The sequence below is a fragment of the Chlamydotis macqueenii genome, chromosome 15, assembly GCF_036417535.1.
Source record: "Chlamydotis macqueenii isolate bChlMac1 chromosome 15, bChlMac1.mat, whole genome shotgun sequence".
Classification (NCBI taxonomy): Eukaryota; Metazoa; Chordata; class Aves; order Otidiformes; family Otididae; genus Chlamydotis; species Chlamydotis macqueenii.
In genome coordinates, this window is record NC_141570.1 from 6,715,876 (window position 1) to 6,738,797 (window position 22,922).

The 22,922-nt window shown below is 45.4% G+C and overlaps 1 protein-coding gene across 6 annotated transcripts in view; it reads left to right on the plus strand.

The window, feature by feature from the left end:
• Positions 1-372: 372 nt before the first annotated feature.
• Positions 373-22,922, plus strand: part of PDGFA (platelet derived growth factor subunit A) — a 36,605-nt gene continuing 14,055 nt past the window's right edge. For 3 of the 6 annotated variants that reach the window (XR_015260228.1, XM_086759998.1, XM_086760000.1), the window contains exons 1-5: positions 373-1,254; positions 2,261-2,357; positions 9,697-9,801; positions 11,955-12,142; positions 19,909-20,035. Coding sequence is in view for 3 of the 6 variants with exons in the window: in XM_086759998.1 (XP_086616124.1) it covers positions 1,192-1,254; positions 2,261-2,357; positions 9,697-9,801; positions 11,955-12,142; positions 19,909-20,035 (580 nt within the window). In the remaining 3 variants the exon portion in view is untranslated. Of the gene's footprint in view, positions 1,255-2,260; positions 2,358-9,696; positions 9,802-11,954; positions 12,143-19,908; positions 20,036-21,645; positions 21,729-22,731; positions 22,846-22,922 lie in introns of all 6 variants that reach the window. The other 3 variants (XR_015260229.1, XR_015260230.1, XM_086759999.1) reach the window with 3 other exon arrangements.

A 22,922-nucleotide genomic window follows, 5' to 3' on the forward strand; every position in this document is an offset into this window, starting at 1 on the left:
GGGGCACAAGGTGGGTCCCGATCCCCCGAGGGCGCACGGCGGCTGCTGCGCAGCAGCTCCCAGCCCTCCCCCGCCCCGGTGCCGCAGAGGGCCAGGGTGCCCCGCTCCCCTCCCCGGCCCCCCCGCTCCCCTCCGGCTTCTTCCCCTTTTCCTTTTTTTTTTTTTTCTTTTTTTTTTCCCCGTGAGGTGTGGGCAGAGCCCCCTCGCCCCGCGCGCGGGGCAGCCCCCACGTCTCGCAGCCGGTGGGTTTGGGGCCGGGAACACCGGGAGGAGGGGCGGGGGGGAGGCGCCTGGCGCGGAGGGGAGCGGTAAATGCTGCTCCTCGCCGGGGCCACGCTCCAGACAGGCCAGCGCTCCGCAGCCGGCCCGGAACCTCCCTGCGCCAGGAGTTGCAGTTCGTCTCCGATCCCCTTGGGATTTAAACCTTCTTGCATATATAGATATATATATATATAATTTTTTTCCCCCCTTCCTCTTTTTTTTTTTTCTCCTGTGCAAAGTGGAGAAGGAACTGCACCAAGGCAGCTCTTGCAATATTACTCCGATTTCTCACTGCTATTATTCGTAATTAATTATTATTATTTTTAATCTCAACCCAGCCGGGGAGGCAAGCGGGACCATCCCCAGCGAGAAAAACACTTCGATCCGTGTCAATAAAGATTTTTTTCCTTTTTTTTTTCTTTTCCCTCTCCCCCCCCTACCCCCCCTCCTCTTTTTGCGGAAGGGGGCGCGGGGCGGCGGGCAGGGCGGGAGCGAGCGGCGGGTCCCGGCGCGGAGCGGGAGGCCGCGGCGGCGGGGGGGGAGGCGGGCCCGGCGCCGCCCGCCGCGAGGGGGGCCCGCCGCCCCCGGACAGGTGATGGGCGTTTCGGCTGCGCTCCGGATCGACTCCTTGGGTTTCACTTTGGTCTGATCTCAGCAAATATGCAGAAGTACCGGCTGGTCTAGTCCTGAGAGCCAAGAGGGAGAAGCGGCAAGAAGGGAGAGAGCAGCCCCGCTCCCGCAGCCAGGGGAACGTACAAACAGCCGCGATTCAAGCCGCCCCGACCCGCCCTGGATGCAGAGGACCCTCCGGCCGCCCCGCTGCCTTTCCCCCTGAGGGATGGTACTGAATTTCTGCGCGGCAGGAGCCGGCCTGCAGCTCCTCTCCATCAGCCTTGCCTTCCCTCCGTCTCTAAAGTGCACCAGACCGCGATGAGGACCTGGGCTTGCGTTTTGCTGATAGGTTTTGGCTACCTGTCCTTCACCTCCTCCGAGGTAGGTGCGAGCGGCTTCCCGCTTCCTTGGTCTCCGGGGGTCGGGGTGGGGAGGAGGGTGTCGGGCTGCCCACCTGGGCTCCGCGGGCATCTCCGCGCCCCTGCGGAGCGCTCGCCGTGCCCTAGCCCTTGGGCTGCGAAGGCAGAGAGCCAGTTGCCATTTCGTGCATGCCAGAGGCGAAGGCTGCTGGCTCCCCTCAAAAATCATACATATGTGTATATATATATATATTTAATATCTATATATATATTCACGCCCCGAGGGTGCAGACGGGCTGCGGCTGTTTGCAAGCGGAGCGGTGCGCGGAGCCGCCCCCGCGCCGCACGGAGCGGACCGCGGGCACCGTTAGTGCCGCGGGCAGAAGTTGGTTGGTTCTTCCCCCCCCGCCCCCAAGAAAAAAAAAAAAAAAGCCCCTCCTCGGTTTTTGAAGACCACCCGGCTCCGAGCGGGCGAGGGTCGGGCGGCAGCCGGCCCGCACACGGCTGCGGTGGCGGGGGGCGCGGGGCCGCTACAGGTGGCCGCGGTCGGGGCGAGCGCGGTGCTGGGCGCTGCCCGCCGACGGTAACTTCTCCCGGGAGCGGCTCTGCTGGGCACCGGGAGCCGCGACGTGGGCGCTGGTAGGGTGCGGGTGGCCCCGTAGGACCCGGTCCTCGTTCTGCCCGGGCTGGGGGAGCCCGCGCTGGACTTCACCCCGGCTTGGGCAAACTTCACCAGCCGGTTGCCCCCCGGGGATGGGAGGTGGGAGGGTTCCAGCCGCCGGGCTCGGGGCTCCGCCGGGCACAGGCTGCGCCAGGCCGGAGCCGCGGGGAGCTGCCTGCCGGGGCGAGCCGTGGCGCAGTTCCCGTTCTTCTTCCAAAGACGTCCAGCGACCCCCCCCTCCACCCCGCACCCTTCCATAAAACCCCCGAAGCGCCAAATCGCCGGGAGAGCGCTGCGCGGGGCTGCGCGGTGACCCGCGGCGTGTGTGTCTGTGTGTGTGTGTGTGTGTGTGTGTGTGTCTTTGAAGGAGGCCGAGATCCCGCAGGAGCTGATCGAGCGGCTGGCGCACAGCGAGATCCACAGCATCCGCGACTTGCAGCGCCTCCTGGAGATTGACTCCGTAGGTAAATTAGTCCCGTCCTCCTTCCTTCCGCGCCGTCGGCCGCCGCCGCCCCGGGGGGGGGGAGGCACCGCGGGCGGCCGCGGCTCAGCGCCCCGCACCCCTCTCGCCGCTCCGGCCCGGGCTGCCCCGCCGCGGGGACGAGCCCCAGCCCCCGGAGCCGGGCTGGCCCGGGCAGGGGAGCTGTGTTTCAAAGGGAGGCGGTGGCCAAGGGGCCGATCGGGAATTAAAAACTTCGCCGGTTGGGGGGGGGAGTCCGGGAGGGGGGGCGCAGGGTGGAGAGGGGACCTGGTGACCCTCAGTGTTTTCAGAGCTCTCCGTCTCCCAGCGGAGAAGAATTTCCATAAGGTTTGTTGTTGGTCTTGCATTGCTCTGTTATCTTTAAACTACTGTCCTAGAGGTATTTAAAATATTTGAAACAATATTTATGAATGAAGTAATGTCTCTTCAGGCGCTGGGCTTTATTAAAAGGAAAATAAACCGTCCGCGCTGATTTTAAACAGGAACCTGCATATGAAGCTTACTCTTAAAAATACACTTTTTTTTTTCCGAAAGAAAATAGTGCAGGGTTATTTTCTGCATCATTAGGCATGCAAATGGGTGTAGTGAGAACGTGCAGTTCAAACAGATCGTTGCAGCAGTAAATCAGTTCTAGAAGCACTGCGTTACTGGGTTTCTTATCGTTTGGTTTCACTTGATGCACTTTGTTCCTGGTGATTTCTTCCCTTAGTTCAGAGAGAATAAAGCCGGCACCTTTGATGTGCCCAAGGGAAACCTGCATCTTTCTGAAGAGCAAACATGGAGAAAAATGAATGAGTTCTTGCTTGCGTTGGTCCTGGGCCATCTCCTTTTAAACCATATGCTGTGTATTTTTGTAAAGTCTGTGCCAGGTTCAATCACCTTCATTCAGCGTTGCAGGATCCTTCTAGAGTTTAACTCGCTGCTTTTTGTGTAGGGCTGTATTAATGAGCAGGAATGCGCTAGGAACGTATTTTGCAGACATAGCTTTCAATTTTCATGTGATTAGGGAGCGAACGGTTTCCCATTACACCGAAAATTGGGAATATTTCTCTCTTGCACAATGCTTTACCGTAGAGGCTAATTACTAATTACCAGATTTGTTGGCATGGGTTTAATATTTTTGGAGAGCAGTGCTTCATCGTTATTGCTTGTCACTGCAATTAAAGAAGCTTTCACAACAGGGAAGGGGTGCGCAATACATATTTCCCCACTGAAGGCTGTTTTGGACCAGACAAGTACACTACTGCTGGAATCTTTTTCCCAGTGAACTCAGTGGAAGGCCTGGCTGCTGTTGCAGAAGGGCTGGATCCGAGCGCTAGCATTTTAAAATACTACATGCTGCTTCTGCGTTTGAGTCAGTGTTCCGTGGCTACCAGAATACATTATTTTTTCAAATACCCCAGTGTAACAAGCACAGGCTTCATTTTTAAACACCACTTACAAGGAGAGCAAAAGTTCACATGGCTCCTTTGCTAGGGAATCAAGCAGACAAGTGGAGCAACTGTGGGAGCTGAATAAATTAGTAGATGTAGCAGAGAAATTTATTTCAGAAAAAAATTAGTTACCTCGTGGCAAATACTAACCAGAGGATGCGTGACCAAAAATTGAAGGGGTCAGCCACAAGCTGATCATTTTATTTTGCTGTTCTCCTGCAATTCGTCAGTTTATAAACCATTAGAGAAACAAGATGCATAAATATTTTACTATTTCAACATGAAACAGTAATTCCTTAAGACATGAACTCAAACGATATTAAAAAATAAAACCGAAATATTCGGCCTTTCGCCCTGTTCTTGCTTATGTGAGTGCTCCTTTTGCACGCGTGCTGAGCTACACAGGCAGGATTGGATCTTGGTAGAGAGCAGCCGGTCTTTACTATCCACATTTATGTTTTCTGGGCACCGTCCTGCAGTCTTTACTGTCATGAGTAATTCTTATTAAGTGTTTATCAGAGTGACTAACCAAACACTGAAATGACCATGTTTTCTTCAGTAAACAGGAGCGGGCCTGTTTACTATATTTAGTCTTGGATTAGCAAATCGAATGTTTTCTAGTTGTCACTGGTAAGATAATATTTCTGAAATGCATTTCCTTAGGGCTGTAACTGCGTTTAGGTTCAGTGAGGGCTGGTACGGTCAATACATTTCTGTTTCATGGCATATACTGGTTCAAACTGAGGATCAGGATAAAAACACTCCAGCGATTATTTTCTCCCCTCATGGCATGGTATTGCCAGTTCTTCTGCGTGTGAGTAGCCCTGTTTAAACTCAGTGGGTGGACTCGAGAGTGAAGAATGATCTTGTAGGGGAAGAGTTTGCAAGATCAGGCACGCATGCAGAAAATGTCTGATATTCCTGAGTAACGAGGCACAATCTGTGGAAAATGAAGGAAGAACAGTCATTTTTCTCTCCTGCAATGCAAGGCGTATATTTTTAATTGGAAAAGTAAGTTTTGTAAGTCAGAGTGGGCAGGTTTTTCTTCTATTCCGACAGATTTGGTCTCTATATTGTAGCGCAGAGATGACTGATAACCCCCTTCATAAAATTAGAAACCACACCCCCAGACCATCTGGCATATTACTTAAAGAAAAACACTACTCAACATGGAGCTTATCATTGTATTCAAAAAAGAAAATCCAGGCCAATTTGTCGGAGCCCATCGCTGCATGTCTGAGTCAAAGAGAAATCCCTGTACAGGCGACATGAAAATTCTCTGTTTATAGCAGAAAGCGGGTCGTAACAATCGTTTGCTGTGACTGGGATCCACAGCCAGCGATGGAGTTTCGTTGGCGTGACGGAGAGTGGAGTCTGACCCTATTTAAAACAGAAAGTGTGCACGATCCCAGGAAGTAGGCAGCCGCAGCGTGCAGAGTACAGTTTTACTACTAACAGACTAAAGCACCGAAACGGGGGCATTTCCTCTATTCCGCCTGTGAAGTTCGCCTTGGCTTCGCAGCGTGGTTTTTCTCCTCGCGCTTCACCTCTCCCATCTGTCCTGTGGGAGGTAGAGTTCATTTCATCACCTATTATGTTTGCCTCCCGCTGGGAACAGATTTTTTTCCCCCAGTCATCTCCCTGTGTGGGGAAACGCAGGGCTGAGCGTGCTTCTCTGCACGGTTTAAGGGCATCAACTGCAGGGTCACCTTAGGCCATGTGAATTTAACGGCCTGTGATTAAGAACTAGCAGAGCAGCTTTTGTGGAGTGGAGAAACCTTCTAAATTCACAGTATACTTCCATGGAAAAGCGTTAGGATTGCTGGAGAGCTCAGTCTATTGGAAAATCTTCCGTTGACTTTGTGGCTTTTGGTGTGGCTCTGAAATGATGGGTGCGACAGCGCAATGTGTTACTTTTCCTTGCAGCTCTTAAACGTTACGAGAGGCAGGCATCTGCCATGCGTGTCCTGTGTTTTCCTTGCATAGAGGGAATACTCCTCCTCCTTAAACAGCTGGTCGATCACATCTAGGTAAAGGGAAAAAACCCCTAAACAAAACAGGATCTTGCAGGCTGCTACTTATATTTCCTTTAATAGATCAAAGTTGAAAACTTAATGACATCTATCTCTGGAGTTGGATGTCAGAAGGACATATTTTGCACCAGCCAGAAAGAAGATCAAACAAACAGATTGACATTGCCTGGGGCTTTCTGGCTCTAGGACCGACTTGTAAGACAGACCATTTCAGTTTATTGTACCTTACACTGAATTCCTGAAAAAAAAGAGACAATGAGAATTTCCTAAGGTGCTGCTGTTGGTACTAGAAGTCTTGGACCTATACTTTTTGGAGGCACATCAAAGTGACATCTAGAAGGGTTTGCATTACGACTGTGTATACTAGGGATTGTACCTCACATAAAATTGTTTGGGATGGAGATGGCAATGGGAAAGTATAAATTGATAAATATAAAATAACAGTAGTCTCAGGATGCTTTCCACATGCTTATTTAGGGAGAAGAGTAATCACATATTGACAGAATGTCATAGGAGCTCTGTGATTTATACTCCATGACCCAGTGGAAAAATGCCAATCTGACAAAAAAGAACAATTTCAGCTACACTAATGGATTGACCAGGGCTAATTGCAAGAGTTTTTCTACCCATCTTTGAAATGTTGTCAGTACATAAAAGATTACGGAGAAATTTCTTGATCGGCTGCCATGAAAGCATTTTTTTATTATTAAAATGTTAAAAGAAAGCTGCATTAATCTGGCTCCATGCAGCATCCTCCATCTTCACCTAGTGACAGGCAGCGTTCAATTTCTAAACTAAGAACCACCCGTTTCTAAGCTTTCTGCTCCAAGCCTCATTTTGTGAGGCGTTAAGCACCCTGCAACTTCGTGCTCCTTGGTCAGTACATTAGAAGGTAAAACTGCTGCAAATTGGGTATCAGGCCAAACTGGAGAGTGCTATTTGAAATTACCGTAACATCGTTGTTTTAATGAAATAAAATGAAGTCTTCTGGCCACAGATCCAGAGTCGAGTGTGGGTTTCAAAGCTGACTTTCTGATTTTCCCGTCCTGCTCGGGCAAGACTTTTGTTGACTTAAAGACTGCTTGAAGTGCAGTGATTTTCCCATTGACTTCACTGGGAAATGGAATTCCTTCCAAATGCCTGTGGGGATCAGGGGGACAGCAAGTACCTTTAGCATTATAGTGTCTTCTGGCACCAGCCATGTGCTCCATAATTCTGTTTATTTTTTTTTTTAAAACCCATTTGATGCTGTATCCATAGAAGTAATACAATTTGTGTTGCATAACGCATTGAGGTTTGCCTACAACGTGTTTTGCAGTCTGCTGTGCTAGCTGTGTAGATCTCTTTTTTTTACCCCCATGACAAGACGTGAACGTAGGAAATGATATACATGCCTGAGATATGTAGCGAGACAGTGCGATACAGCATGAGCCAGAGGCCTTCTTCACCTTAGAAATCATCTTCTAAGCAACACATGCTCCTCGACGTGTCATTTTGCTTTATAAACATGATGATAGAATATGGCTAATTGCGGCTGAGTTGAGCAGTTATATATAAGCACATGGCTTAACATATTGGCTAGCTGATCATACTATTCCTTTAGTCTTCCCAGTTTCTCCAAACAAGACAGCAAGGAATCAGTCCTGTTAGAAGGGAGCTATGCCAGCGTGTTGACTGTGGGATTAGGACCCGCGGCTCGGGCCTGCCGTACAGCTGGCGCCATCGACCGTTTCTCTTTTCAGCAAGGCGTCTGTGCCCACCAAGCAGTTCGGATTAGAGGCATTAGTTTCGTGTTTAATCTCTTTGAAACACTGTTTGCATGCGGACGGAGATGCTTCTTGCTCAGAGCCTAGCTTGGATCTTACACTGAGCAGGATTCATGCTGCTTTCTTTTGAGTATCACTGCGTTGCCTCAAATTGAGGGAGAGGTTGTGGCAACTCGCAGCTGCCAGAAAGGAGGTCAGTATGAAGGTGTTGGGTGGCTGAGCGTTAGGAAGCGGAAGAGGGCTGGAGGAACGTCAGAACGGATCCTCATTTTGTGTAACACCATTTGGGGTCAGGTGGATGGCCTGGTGCCATTGGAATGGGATGCAGGAGCCCTGGCTCCGCTCCCCAGCTCGGTCGCAGACTTCCTGTGGGGTCTCAGGCAAGCCGTTTTATTTACCCCACTGATGACTTTTCTGGAGTATGAGGTACAATAAAAGCAGAAATAAAATCCATTAGTCATTGCTGTGTTACATTACAGGACTGGAACTGCAAATAAGGCCCGCTGTCAGCTAATCAGTTAGGTTCCAAAATTTCCCATCAAAATCAATGGGAAACAAGCACTCTACATAGAAAGTAGGAGCCAATTTATTTGGGTAAATTGAGAGTCTGGATTTCACACTGACTTATTTCAGACAAGGGTCTGCTCTGCTGATTAGGAAAATAGACAGGACCAGTGGGTGATCCTGGCACTGCCTCTGGGACCTCCCATTTCATCTTCTTTTAGCTACCTACAGTAGTATTTTCCAAGGAGTGAAGACAGACCTTGAGGCACAGAGCTCCTTCTAAGGTGTTGAAGATACTACTGTCTTCATGTCTTACCAGGCTCTGCAGGGAATTGCACCAGCTGTGTGCTCTTTAGGGCAGGACTTCTTGGAGGGAGGAGAAAAGGAGTTGGTTTGTTTGTAGAGCAGACTCTTATGATGTGCTTTACTAATAAAGCTGAGAATAAAACAAGTTCCAGAGTCACAGTCGTGTGCGTACAAAACGACCTGGAAGCAGGGAGCGCGACAGTGCAGAAGACAGAGGAGTGTAGGAGGCTGGTAGCATGTAGAGAGGGTAATTGAGTACTGTGTAATAACCGTTTACATTTTTTAGTGTACATCACTGTTTTCTTTGGAGCCAGCAGTGAAACCTTGAAACTCTCCAGTGACGTTACAGAGGGCACTCCAAGCAGCAGAGCGCTAAAAATCTTAATTTTGGTGTACTGGAATCTGTATGCAGTCCTCCGTTTGCTTACATCTTCCTGATCTCCTGCCTGCAGATTATGCTGGTTGTTTTCAGAATCCCACTGCATGGGACACGACCTGGACTGCTTCACTTAACAAAAACCAAATAGTTGGAGCAGTTATTTTGTTGTTTTTTTATGATAAATGAAATGCCAAGTTTTCCATCTTTGCTTTTTCTCATGGCCCTTTAACCCATGTGGTAGGCTTATTTAGGGAACAAGACAAGCCTGGATGCAGTCCCAGAGTTTGCAGTAGCTTCAGATGCCCCTCCAAAGGTTAGGATACTTCACAGGGGATTTGTTCTGCAACAGAGAGGCTAAAAGGAAACCCATGCTAGTTACTTTTTGCTTTTGATTCTGTCCTAGTACTGCCCTGAAAACCAAGCAAGAGAAAATTTACAGAGGCGGCATTGTTGCTGTTGGGTGTGTAATACCATCTTTTCTACTGTAGCCTCGTGCCAGAACTTCAAAAAACTTCTTGTAAAAAACATTTCACATGAAATATTATTGTTCTTATTTATACACCTTTACAGTAAGAAAAGATTTATTATGCCTTTCACATAAAAATGCGACTGTTTTACTTTAGATATGGTTCTGTGTCACGGAGCGTGCACTGTTTCTGGGGGCTTTCAGTAAAATGGATATTAGAATTAAAATGTGCGTGCTTATACATGACATTTAATGTCTGTGTCTTCCCTGGCTTATGCTCTCGCAATTGCATTGACAGGAGTTGCCTTAGACTAATTGCAGCAGGATTTGGTCTTATGCATATGTACAGCACAGATTTCTGTGTATGGAACAGCACTGTGGTGACATTGGTGTGAATAACATAGCTGAGGTTTAATATTTTGTTTCCTGTTTTAGGATATGATGATGTTTCAGAAACAAACCTGAGACCTTACAGTGTTCATTCTGCTAAACATGCGCAAGAGAATCGTCCTGTGCCCATTCGCAGAAAAAGAAGCATTGGTAAGAAACAAGCCACTTGTACTTGGGGAGTGTAAACAAAGGGGGTGCTTTTGGTCAGCCAAGCAGGACATTTCACTGGAAAAATGTGACACGCACAAAGGAAAAAAGCCATTTCTAGTTTCTGCCTTTCTTTTTGCACGAAACGAGCCACTGCCTGAGAAGCTGTCTTCTGGAGGATGTCCATAGGAGACAGACGAGCACAAATTCTTTACATTCACTTTCTTGTTGCAGCATGTTAGAAAGCTAGACCTTGGTTAGAAAATGCTGTGATATTCAATGTATAATTCATAGTGTGGGAAACAAGTACAGCAGTGTGCTTTAAAAAACATCAACAGTTGGTAGAGTTTTCAGTACAGAAGCTCCACAAAAGGAAACAGCTTGACTCTTTATTCAAAAGGAAAAAACAGTTTATCCAAAAAATTAAAAGCAATTGATGGAAATGCTGGGGCATTGATTTCCATCATTGCGTAGGGCACCCGGCATGTTTACAGGGGATTTTTTTCTTATTAAACAATGATGATGGTGATCCAACAAAGCCCAAATATAAATTTAAAGAGATGTTAATGAATTTTAGAATAGGATTTGTATGCAATGCTTGTTGGTCTGATTAGATCTGAGTGTTTTACCGTTCCTTTTGACTGTGGAAAACATCCATGATCTTATCTGTTAGAGGTAATTCAGAGTCAATATATTTGTACTTTAAGCTGTGGTGGTAGGCAGTAGATAGCACAGCATGCTGTCAGCGTGGATTTGCAGTGTGAATTGGCAAGCGCGCTTGTCACATTGGATGCCTCTAGAGAACAGCGGTTCTGAAACAGTCTGCTACACTTGGCACCGTACTCTGCAAGGTGTTGAATGCCTCCCCGTAAAAGTCAGTGGGAACTGGATATGCTCAATAACTTGTAGGAGTTGCCAGCTATCTTGCAGTATTTGATTCGTTAATTTTCTTGAGTTCATGGCACTGAGGATTGAGAAGAAGGATTTTCACTCTATTTAGCTGGCTAAAATGCATCTTTTTCAAAACCAAGCCTAGTTTTTCATGTTACAGGCACAGGCCGGGCCTGAACTTCTTGTACTTCAGAAGTAACTGAAGAAGTGCAGGCAGTACTCCAGTTCCCTGACACATCTAACCCAGCGCTATCACTGCTTCCACTGTAAGGCAAAAAAAAATCCATGCTGCCTTCAGAGAACTTATCATCAAATAACTTATACCTGCAATTGCTATTATTTTCTGGGCTGTTTTGAATTATCAGCTTGACTTCTTAGGCAGTCCCTAGGTTGAGAATGGTATGTGGTTTCGATTCTTTGTGGCAGCATCATGCAGCAATACAGAGCTACTCTTTATGATCCTCACGTGGCTGAAACTGTTATCTAGAAGCTCACCTTACCTGAGCCCAGCAGGATGTTGGTTTAGCTGAAAATTACACTGCAGGTTCTTCAGTCATGCTACTCTTACAGTTTTGCTTCCTTCAAGAAATAACAAATTAAATAAAACCCACCACTTACAAAGCTTTGATAAGTTCATTCAAAAAAAAAAATGGCAGTTGCCTTTTGGGATGGCAGATGGACCAGACTCCCTGATGTGGAGATGTTAAGGTTTTGGAAGTGAAAGCCCAAGACTCTAAAGTTTCAAGCTGGTGCAGGTCGTTTCCCAGCTCAGCCAATTTGAGTGTGATATAAATATCTTCAATGCAACTTCTGTGGTGGTATTTGCCAGGTGTTGCATGTTTGTGTGATTATATGCGTGTGCAATGGTGACCCCGGTGTTGTAAAATAACAGCTGCTGTTACACAGTCACTACGAGGCTGCGTTAGAGGATCATCTAATCTGGAGAAGCCCCTGGCTTGCTGTCGCTTCTAAAGAGCTGGGGTTGTCTTATCTAATGGTACGTGCTCCGAGCTATGTTGGGAGCCAGGCCATTGTAAACCCTCATTTTAGGGCTGGGCTTCTGGGAGTGAGTCAAGCTTCTCTCTAGAGTAGCACGCAGGCAAACAGTACTCAGCACCGACTTGTCAGTAGGCAATGGGAGCCGAGAACACCATCTCAACCCGCCAGCTAAGGGTGCCGCTCATAAATCGGTGTTGTAAAGTATCTGGGTGCTCTGAGGTGAGAGCAGCTGCTCACCTGGAAGTGTGAACTTCTTGTGTTCGCAGAGGAAGCCATCCCGGCTGTCTGCAAGACACGGACGGTTATATACGAGATACCTCGGAGTCAGATTGATCCCACCTCTGCCAACTTCCTGATATGGCCACCCTGCGTGGAGGTGAAACGTTGCACTGGCTGTTGCAACACCAGCAGCGTGAAATGCCAGCCATCACGGATACATCACAGAAGTGTCAAGGTGAGCACATTGTGGCTGCAGAGCCCTAAAAAGGTCCTCTTAAGTCTGAAACCTCCAAGTATTCTTGTGGATGTTCTGTGTGACCTGGATCTTTGTTATCCATCCTCATAGCCGCAGGATCAGATAGGATGCTCTGCTCCATTTTGAGTGAGCAGATGGCCTTTTCAAGTGACATGATCATTGGAAAATCTTGCGTTTGGATTTGATTTTCACAGGATTCCCTTTAGGTTTTTCTTCTTTTGTAATGAAAATAAAGTTGATTGTGTCTTTCCCATGATCTCGTACAGTACAAATCTTAAAGTTAAGAAGATAAAATGACTCAAGGGGCATTGGACTTAAAAAAATAAATAAATCACAGTATGGAATGTTGTTTTCTTAATTAAATATTATGCAGCCTAAATTGGGCTTTTATATTTGACAACATAACACTTTTGATCTGAAAAAATGTGTTTCAAATTATCTTACCCCAGGGACAGAAGACTCAACGGCTTCATGCTGTATTTACTCATTAGAGAAAATCCCTGTTGCAATTTTCCAGTAAATATTACGTGAAATATTTCTTATGTTCATTCGGCTTCACTGTGTTCTAATTTTTATCAGTATTTAAACAAGTAATGTTGATTTACATCTGCATGCAGGAGATTAGACTTACACTTAGCATTTATATTGTTAAGACTCTGAGTTCTTGTTGCCCTAAGTATTTTAAGAGCAGAATTAAAAAAAAAAAACCCAGCATATTCTTGAACATGAAATTGCCCAGCACAACATACTGATCACTGTACTTGCAGTGGATTTCTTATTGAGAAAGGTACTGTTAACCCACGTAGTGCTGTACGTCCTAAACACAAAGTATGGCGTCTAAGCCAGTTCGTTGTTTTTCGTACACAGGCAGGCATCTGAGCAGGGCTTCTTTTTCTTTTCCTTTTCTGAACAGCTGAAAAATGTTTTCACACCCAAATAAGCTGGAGAAACATCTGAACAGATATCCTCAGTCTTTCCAAAAATAATTATACTTTACACTTGGTTGCTGCCCTTCCTTTGTGGGATACACTTTGCATAAACAGTAAAAAATGAGGACAAAAGTTGGGGTCAATAATTATTCAAGGGCTGGGAACAGACTGGTGAAGTTGAAGCACGACAGTTCTGAGCCATTCAGAGGAGGAGCTAAACAGTGCCTCAGGGTTTTATCTAGTGCTGTTGCCTTTGAGGTTGATACAGCTTCCAGTTAAATTTGTGTAGCACCTAATATGTACAAAGCAGCTGGAGATGCCCAGCAAAGAGTTGAGCCATGTGTTGTGAACTTGCTGATGGTACCAGTCTGTGTCATTGAAGCTCTGTGCTTGTTTCCTTCCCCTGCAGTGATGGGGAAGATTGTAGATAGAGAGAGAGGGGCTTGGCTGTCAAAGTCATCTGCTGCCGGGGACACCGAGGTTTCCTAGAAGCTGCAAACTCCACAACTGGCAGCAGCTTTGCAGGATGTCATTGCTGGGGCTGCTTCCCCAGCACACCGCCGCGTTCAGGAAATCTTGGTTTCTCATTCAGTCCGCTAATACGGTTTTAGTGCTCTTAGATTTGCATTCATTTTAATAGGGCGCAAGCTAAAAGTAGGCTCAGCTGAGCAGCTGCTTTTTGTGGCTGTGTAAATATATTGCCACCAGCAATATCAATATACGTCAGCCAGCTTTGGAGGACTTTTTTTTTTCCCAAGCTCCAAGACTGCTCCAAACAGCCATTAAGTAGAAGGGGAAAAAAAAGGACAAGAGGTCAAGCAGGAACAGGATGTTCATTGTAAAGGTTGTAGGCTGACCCCACTGTCACACCAGAAATCTCTGAACAGAATCCATATTTATGCCCTCCAGAGTCAGATCCTCTTGTAGCTTTGATATAATTGATGGTTTTATGAGCCTTTTGCCAATCCTACGTTCAGAGCTGAATGTCTGCTCGTGCCATTAAGTAGCTGGCCCGGAGTGAGGGTCGCTGGAAAGGTAGGGGGAGCGGTTTTGGAGAGCCTTCTCAGCGGCTGCTGCAGTGCGGTTGGAAAGCCGTCTTGTGTTTTCCCCTGATGTCAGACTGCATAAAAGCCCTCTTTTGATTAAACATTGAAAAGGCTTTCCCCACTTCCTCTTCATTGACAAGGTAGTGAGATCATAGCTGGCCCATTCACACTAGAAAAATGTTCACCCAGAAAGGTCAGCAAGTGGGTTTGCATCATCCAACAGGCGAAAAGCAAAGGGCGTTTTCTTTGTCTTACTGAGGGCCACTGTAGTCAAGGTTAAGAGACAGCCGTGGCAGCGTGGGAGGAGCAGCGGAGGTGCTTGTATTGGGGCATTCCGTTCTTGGGACACGATTCAAAGGCTGTAGGATTCGGGGATGTCCTTACTTCGCCTTCGCTGAGCCTTGGTTGGTAAAGTACCGTTAATGAGCTTGTGGAATTGGAGATGTAAGGAGGCTCCAAGCAGGGGTGTTGGTGGAACAGCTGCCTAGAAATGGATCCTCTAAGGTTTCCCCTTCATGGGGTAGATGAGTAAAAGGTAGGCTTCCCCTGCACTGTAACAGTGAGCCGCTGAGAGCACAGCCTCCTAAAGAGGACTGTTCTGCAGGCTGTACCTGCAAAAATCTGGCTGAAATGAAGCAGCTGGGTGGGAGTTGCTCTTTGATAGGAAGGAAAGGATTGCATTTCTCTCGTGACAGAGTAACGGTGACAAGGATTGGTGAGTTAGAAGTGTTGGTGTCTGTTACAGATATATTTCCTCCCCGTCTGCAAAAGCATTTCAGTAACATCTGCAGATTCTGTTGCTTCTGCACGGTGAGATCAAGTATTTACCAAGTACCAGACGGTAATTTATTTGGGGAATTTCTGAACCGAGTCTTCCCTAGTGGTTTCTTGTAATGTTGAGCATGATGTTCTTAGTGTTTTCGGTCACAGCAGCAAAAACCAGTTAATATTATAGAGCAAATCCTGCCTATACTGGTAATTTTGAATAGCCAAGTTGAGTATTACAGTTGTGTGCAGCAATGCTTATTTTGAAACTAAGGAAAAAAGAGCTAAATCACTCCATCTACCTCAGCTTTGCCTTCTGCTTGGCCTGGAGCCGTAGCCATACCAGCTTTAGCCATTTCTGAATATTCAGTGCTGAGCTGATTTGAGGAAATTTAACCTACTGTATTCTTGCAGTAAATTGATGAGGGAAAGACGCAGAGGAAAGGAGCTGTGAAGGAGGGAACACAGGAGCAGCTCCTCAGCTGTTGCCTGGGAGTTGTTCAGAGAGGTTTCGAAGAGAGACAGAAAAAAATGCAGGAATTCAGAACGAGTTGTTCAGCAGAGCTACCCAGCCTCTGAAGAGGTTAAAAAGACCGTGCAGAACAAATTGCATATGTAGGTAAAGTGGCTCTGTGTAATGTTTGCAGGTTTAAGAACATTTTTCTTCAGTGACTGTTTCTATCATTAGGATAAACAGCACTTGGATTTTAGCTGTGGCTTAGCGGGGATTACTGCCAGCAGTCGGTGGGACCTGCAGGCTGGACCAGCTGACAGGAATCAACGGTCAGTTTAAGAATGGGAGGAACAAGGGAGACCCCGATAGAGGTGAAGACAAGATGGAAAACCACAGAGGTGCCCTTGGAGGGAGGGTGAGAGGAACCCTGCCATTTCAAGTCGCCAGTCAGAGTGCACGGTGTGGCTGCTCCCGCTTGCAGAGAGAGCACAGAGCCCCCTTCAGCCATCCCCCCTCCGCGAGGAGGGCAGCGGGTTTGCCGCAGCACCCTCCCGTTCTGCCCTCGGACCCTTCCTGCAGCCGCGCCCCTGCCAACCGGCCCTCAGCGGCGCCTCCCTTCTGCTCCCCCCGCCGCCTTCCCAGCCTGCCCCGCGGCCGCCCCGGCTTCCCGCGCCGCGGGGACTGCGTTTCCCAGCCTGGCCCGCTGCCGTGAGGGGGCTTCCCGCAGCCCCCTCACCGGGGCCGTGACAGGGCTTCCCGCCGCCCCGGCCACTGACAGGGCCGTAGCCCCCCTCCCCCGGGGCCGTGACAGGGCTTCCCGCCGCCCTGGGCACTGACAGGGCCGCCCCGTGTCCCCGGGCCGTCCCTCGCAGTGCGCTGACGGGACATGTGCATCCCTGGGCTTCGCTTCTCTGCAGGGAAAACTCTGTCTGCCGCACCCTAAATAACCGTGCACGACGCTTTTCCGAGGGAGGGATTTTGCCAGAGGAGTGCCCTGTAAATGTCTTTAATGGGTATTTTCGGATGGGTGACTGCCAGGCTCTGAGGCGGCTGGCCTCCCCGCTGCTTCCCACCCTGCCTGCGCTGGGGAGGCACGCATGGCTGGCACGGTGTGTTTTGGAAGGCGCCATGCCAGTCCTGGCCCTGGAGTTGGGGCTCCAGTCCTGCGAAACGCTCGGTGACTCACCAGGCAGCACGGATCCCTGATCCTTCCCCAGTCCTGGTGCCTTTATGCCCTGTATGTCTTCCGCGCAGACCTGAGGAGGGCTGTAAAGATCACAGTTGCAAGGTGGAGGTAGGTTTTCACTCCACGGTATCAGCACACATTAATTGTAATACCAAAGAAACAGATGCTTCCAAAGGGCATCCTCATTCAGTTGTTTTTTTTTGGTTTTATTTCCCATCCTATATTTAGCTATCAGCCACATGAGTTTTGCTGTTACGAGGACTTTTCTGCACTGCGACTTCTCTTGCAAGTTCCTAGCGATGATAAATTTTGGCTTTGTCTGGAGATGTTTTGGATGCTTCTGCTTAAAGTCTTACTTTTTTTTTTCCCTACTGTTACTCTCTGATTTCATCTCTCATGAAGAAGTTCTAGGAAAGGTGTTCCCACGATATTTCCGTTTGGCCATGTATTTTTGTCAGATTTTGTTTTCCTTTTTACTTAGCCACCACACCATACCGCAGGATAGTACCCGGAATCTACAGTAGATGCAAGTATGGTGTCACCATTCATACACCATTTGATTAAGCTGGTCAGTTATTTCACTGTCTTTCTCTTAGAGAGTTTTTATATAGTGACATTTTGCGGTTCTGGAGGATTTGAGGTTGTCATGGTTTTTAGTTTTCTTGCTTTAGAGACAAGTAAAAGAAGCTGATGTTGGTTTGTTGAGGACTGACCATCTCAAAGCATTTGGTAATAGTCTTGAGAGTAACTGCACAAGATAAATGCTGGGGAGAAAAATACAAGGAAGAAAAAAGATGCTTACACAAGGCTGAATGCCATGCTATTAGCATAGCTATCCCTGTTTATAGCCACTGAAAATCTGAACTGCAACCTTTATTGTTTTAGATTAGCATCTTGTGTGGCAGCAGGTGTTAACAGATAACATAAGCACAGCAATTTATCTGGTTTGTGCTGCTTCAGTTTGAGTATTTGCAACATCTTATAAAATGACATTCCTTTAGACTTCATCCTACTAGCATGAAGTAGGGCAGCGGAACATATGCTGGCTTGTGTTTTAACTCTAAAATACAGTAAAACCCAGCTTTAAATTGCTGCGTAAATTCATTATGATCCTGTTCTTCAAAGTATTTTTTTTTTATTTTACTGTTTAATACTAAATAGCCACAGGAACTGCATATATCTTTCAGTTTGGAAAATGAAGCAAAACAGGGACAGACTTTAAAAAGCTTGATTACAGTTTATTTTTGTTGCGTGTAATTTTCAATAAGACTAGTTTATTCTAACAGCTGTAATAAGCATGGCAGATCTGAAAGCTGTTTCATGATTGCTGGGTCTCTTTCTTTGTCTCTGATGATGGAGGTGTCTTAATTACTGTTTGTTTTTGTAAGTTTTAAGGATTAGTCATCCTTTGATGCCAGATGACTCAAGTTATACCATACATTTTCAAATCTTTGTGTTCAAAGGCTTGATGGAGTTGGGTTCTGATAGGAGATTTTGAAACATACTGCTTCAACCCATAGTTAGTCTTTCAGCAAAAGCATTCTTGTATGTCACGGCTAGCTCTTAATTTGTTTATATGGAGATCTGACAGTTTTGGAAGACACCGTTTAATGTGGACACTTTAGTTATGGCATCTGTCTCTGCGACTTTTGTTTGCTGGGTAAATGAAAATCGTCTCCAGATCCTGTTGACAGAAGAGGCGGTGACTAAAAAGTGGATCTGAACTGGCTCCGTGAAAGCAATGGCAGATCTCCCATTAACTTCAATAAAGCCAGGATTTTGCTCTAGCTTCTGTTCCTGTCATTCAGAGGTCCTTGGTAGTTTATGTCCACAGAGCCAGAAGAGTGCTGCTGGGAACTGGGATTATGGTGTTTTTTTCCAGCCACCACTCATTTTGTGACACTGTTGGTCCACTTTTGGGAGGGCCAGGGAATGATTTTCATAGTACAGAGATTGATTTGGAGCATTAAATCTGCACCAAACGCACAAGTAAACCGTTGCCAGGAGAGTCTAGTGTAATTGTGGATGCTTTATTTGGTAGCAGCTGGAGCTATTGGTTAGATCAGGCTTTCTGGTTTTGTCATGTAACTTTTGTAGAGAAAAATCTCTTATTCTGCTTCCTCGTCTGTCTTATTTATAAAGCATACCTGTGCTATGTAGTCTTCTTTTTTTTTTTGCTGGGACAGTCACATTGCAGCCCCCTTTTGTCAAATGGTAGAGAAATCATTAGTAGGACTGAGAAGCCGTGATTTCATTTCAGCGATTTCCATGGTTATCACCTATTCATGCAGTGTTTAACACAATTGTAAACTAGCCATTGGACCCCTTACACACTGTCCAACACTCTCTTTGCCCACATTATGCCGTATTCCCTTGCATGGCCATCCTGCCTTTCACACTTAGCACAAGTCTGTGCCCAGCATCCCACAACCCGTTTCAGTGGCCCAGCACGGCAGTGTTCCTGCCCCCTGTGCCATTCCTCCTCTCCTGACTGCTGTGGGGTTCACTATCCCACCCACCCCAAGATCCTCCTCTTCTGCATTGGTTTCCTTCAGATAAGAGACCTGCATGTAGCCAGAGCTTCTCCGGCATGCTACTTTCTCCAACCTCACCTTTCCCTCCAGGCATTTTTCTTTTAATGATCCCAGTGCTTTGGCTCAAAGTGAAGCAGTGCAGTTGGAAGCAGCTGGATTGACTGGAGAGAAATAGTATACCTGCCAGCTATCCACAATAAAGCCAAGGGCTGAATCCAGTTGGCAAGTGGTAGTTCCCTTGGACCTAAAAACAGTGCCTGGGAACTCCTGTAAACAAGTCCCAGGTCATTGCAAGAAGTGTGTAAGATTGAGATTGCTCCTTTCTAAGCTGATATTTGGATCCTGGTTCTGTAAAGAGTTGAGTACTTTACGTTCAGAGGGCTCTGGAGACACCAATTGGTAAATTATAAAATGTATTACAAACCAAGCTAATGCCTTCACTGTTAGCCTTCAGCTTAAGAACAGTGGTCAACGTGTACAGAAGATCACCCTAAAAGTGGCAGTCTACAAGAACGCCCGCTGATCTGAATCCGTATAGAAGTTTATTGTGATATATGAGTTGCTTAAAACTTCAAACCAAAATGAATGGGAAATTGTTCAAGAGATAACTTGGGGGGAAAAGAAAATTGTTTCAAACTGCTGAACTTGAATATACAAATAGTCTGTGCACTAGTTACATGATGCACAATTAAGATAAAAGATGATTAGTATGCTAACTTTTTATATGGGTTTGGCTACGTTGAAAAACTAGAGGTATCTAGTTATCTGTCTTCAGTTCTGAACTATAACTGTGTTAACGTGTCTCAGTGCATACCTCATCGTATTTTGTAGGTGGCAAAAGTGGAATATGTTAGAAAAAAGCCAAAATTAAAAGAAGTTCTGGTGAGATTAGAAGAGCATATGGAATGCACCTGTACATCATCAAATACTAATTCAGATTATAGAGAAGAAGAAACTGGTATGTTTTCCTTTTATTTTTGCATTATTGCTGATTTCATATGGACCTTATTTTTATATTAGTAAGGAATGTAAAGCAAACTTTGCTTCCAGTGAACTCAGTAGAGAAGCTCCCAGCTATTTCTCTGTGTGTTGAAGATGCAAAATTAGGGACAGTTTGTGCTGGATAAAGAGTTTGAATTTGAAGTTTAAAGTGTATCAATTCTCATTAGGTTAGCCTTTAAATAAACGCAAATGTCCAGTAGTCTTCAGGTCTTGCTTAACTAAGTTGAAGGCTGCAGTTTATTGGTGAACTCTGGTGCCTAATTCTTTAGACTTTGTGGAGACAGGGCTAAGGCTGAGATTTACTTGACCTTGGGGAAAATATCAATGAAATGAATGTAAAGCACTTTGGAATAAATGCAATATTCAGGAGTAAGGAGTTTTGAAACAACATTGCTTGTGCCTGTTGTTTTCTTACTTATATATAGTCAAGAATGTATTGTCAGTTGTTACATTAAACCTAAGTTTGTCCTATCAAGACAACATTTAAGTTACCATGGCGAAAGATTTATGGGGAAAAATATTTACTTTCAATGTGACTTTCATAAAACCACCTAAAATCGTTAGCTCAGATCCTCTTTCTAGGGTGCAATCAATGTGCAACCAGACATGTATTCAGGAAACTCACTACAGTAGGAAGGACATCTTCCTTTCTCCTGGCTTTGGTTGAAGGCAGCCTCAAAAATTTGATTTCACTTCTGCCGGGAATTTAGGGGTGCAGTAGATCCAGCCGCAAAACTAGAGTCAGTGAAGAGCAGATAAATATAAGGAGGAAAGCTGCCGAAAGATGGTGGATTTTGTAGGTGTGTGGGTAAAGAAGGATTTTCTGTACTGTCTCTCCAGACCGACAAAAGTCTGGTCTAAGTGGATGGAAACTGCAGCTACAGAGCAGGAGTTAGAACTTGTATAAAAGCAAAGTTAGGCCTCTGCTGTGATTTTATTGGACATCCATTTAAAATCTGAGCTGAGAGTTTTAGCTGAAACTAGGTTGAGTTACGAGTAGACAAACCCACATTTAAACTGGTTATTTTTATGTGTGTATGGTTTCTTATTTTTTCTATGTCTTCTATTTGGAAAAAGTTTCATTAGGTCAATTTCAGTTTTCCAAAATGTCTTTATTTGCCAAAGACTAAGCAGTTAAGATTTTAAGATGAAAGCTTCTTTTTGGTGTGCGTATATGTAAAAATGGGATAGAATTATTATGGAAGAATATAGATTTCTAGGATTTAATTACTGATAGGAACAAAACTTGCACCAGCAAATGGATGGTGAGCTGAAAATAGCTTAACTACAGAGCTGAAAGCAAATGTTGAATTCTGCATGGTAACAGTAATTATAGATGGATCTTAGAAATGACGTATGCAATGCCAACTTCATTTATTATTTCTTTTCTTTTGTATAATTACTTTGTAAACAGAATGTCAAATCAGATGTTATAAAGTTATTAATTTAATGCAAAGGATAATGAGATTTCTATGGAATGTAAACGGTGTGGGTGTTTATTACTTCAGTGTTCAACAAAATGCATTACCTTAGGGCTTTTTACCAGCCCTGCCCTTATGTTAACAGGAAGGCCTAGGGAATCAGGTAAAAAACGGAAACGAAAAAAGTTAAAACCAACATAAAACCTACTGGAACTATTTGATATTCAGGTAGGACCTATATGCTGAACACCCTAATAGCACAAGTACTGGAAAACTTAATCAAATATCATCACTTCAACTTAATCACTGTTCAAAATCTTGACACTTGCTACCTCAAGGCTGCAAAGAGATTAGATTTGATTGGCTTTGATAATTCTACCTGCTGATATTTTTCCTTTAAGCTCCACATCACCATCAGCATCTTACATTCTTGAGCTACTTCCTTTTCTTGCCTTTTTTTTTTTTTTTCTGGAGGGTGCTAATACTTCAGCTTCTGAAATCTCAAGTTCCATTGCCTCTGCTTTTGTTTCATTATTATTGATTTCTGAGGTCAAAGCATCACATAATAATGCATGAGTGAATTGCCAGGTTACAAATTCTTGTGTCCTCGGTCATTGGCTGTAAAACATCGAGTGTACGTACAGCAAATACTATGATATGTGTGACCATCAAACCCATGTTTCGGCATGAACTGGGATTGATTGTACATGCACCTGAGACGGTCTGATGATCTGCCTCCCTGACAAGGAAGATGCTTGGAAATACCATGTTTTTGTGCTGCAGGGCCCTGTGTTACTTACGCCAGCAAATTAAGATTTTTTTTTTTTTTCGGTCTGTTTGGTCTCAGTGGAATGATGACAGTCAGTCATCAAAATTCATGAGGTTTTCAGTGTAGTGAAAAACTAACACCCTCTCAATGAGAAAATGACAGAAATCCTTTGGCCAACGTACTAGCAATGTATGATGATGGCAATACACATTCCAAATTAAATATGGAATTTCCATTTCTTAATGACTTGAAATTATGTAATTTGAAATTATGCAGCACTTGCAATTGATTCTAGTGTTTGGAGCGGGGATGATTTGAATTTTGCCGTGTATGTGCCTAACGCCTAGATGATGGTAAATTTAATTTCAAGCACTTATTTTTGCACATAAACTCCCAATGGCAGTTTTCGTTTATACTGATGTATCGTTTCTAAAGCATGCTAAACTTGATATCCTGTTTCAGATTAACAGGTATTTATTGGGAGTAGTATGATAGAAGCAAAGATTTTCTAAAATTCAACTTTAAAAGTGAGCATGTAAACTCAATCAGAACAGCATTTAGAACTTCTTGTCCCAGGTTAGTGACTCTTCATGCAGAACAGTTTTTTGTTTTTTTTTTTTTAAGTCATCTACTTAGAGGATAGGACCTTTGAT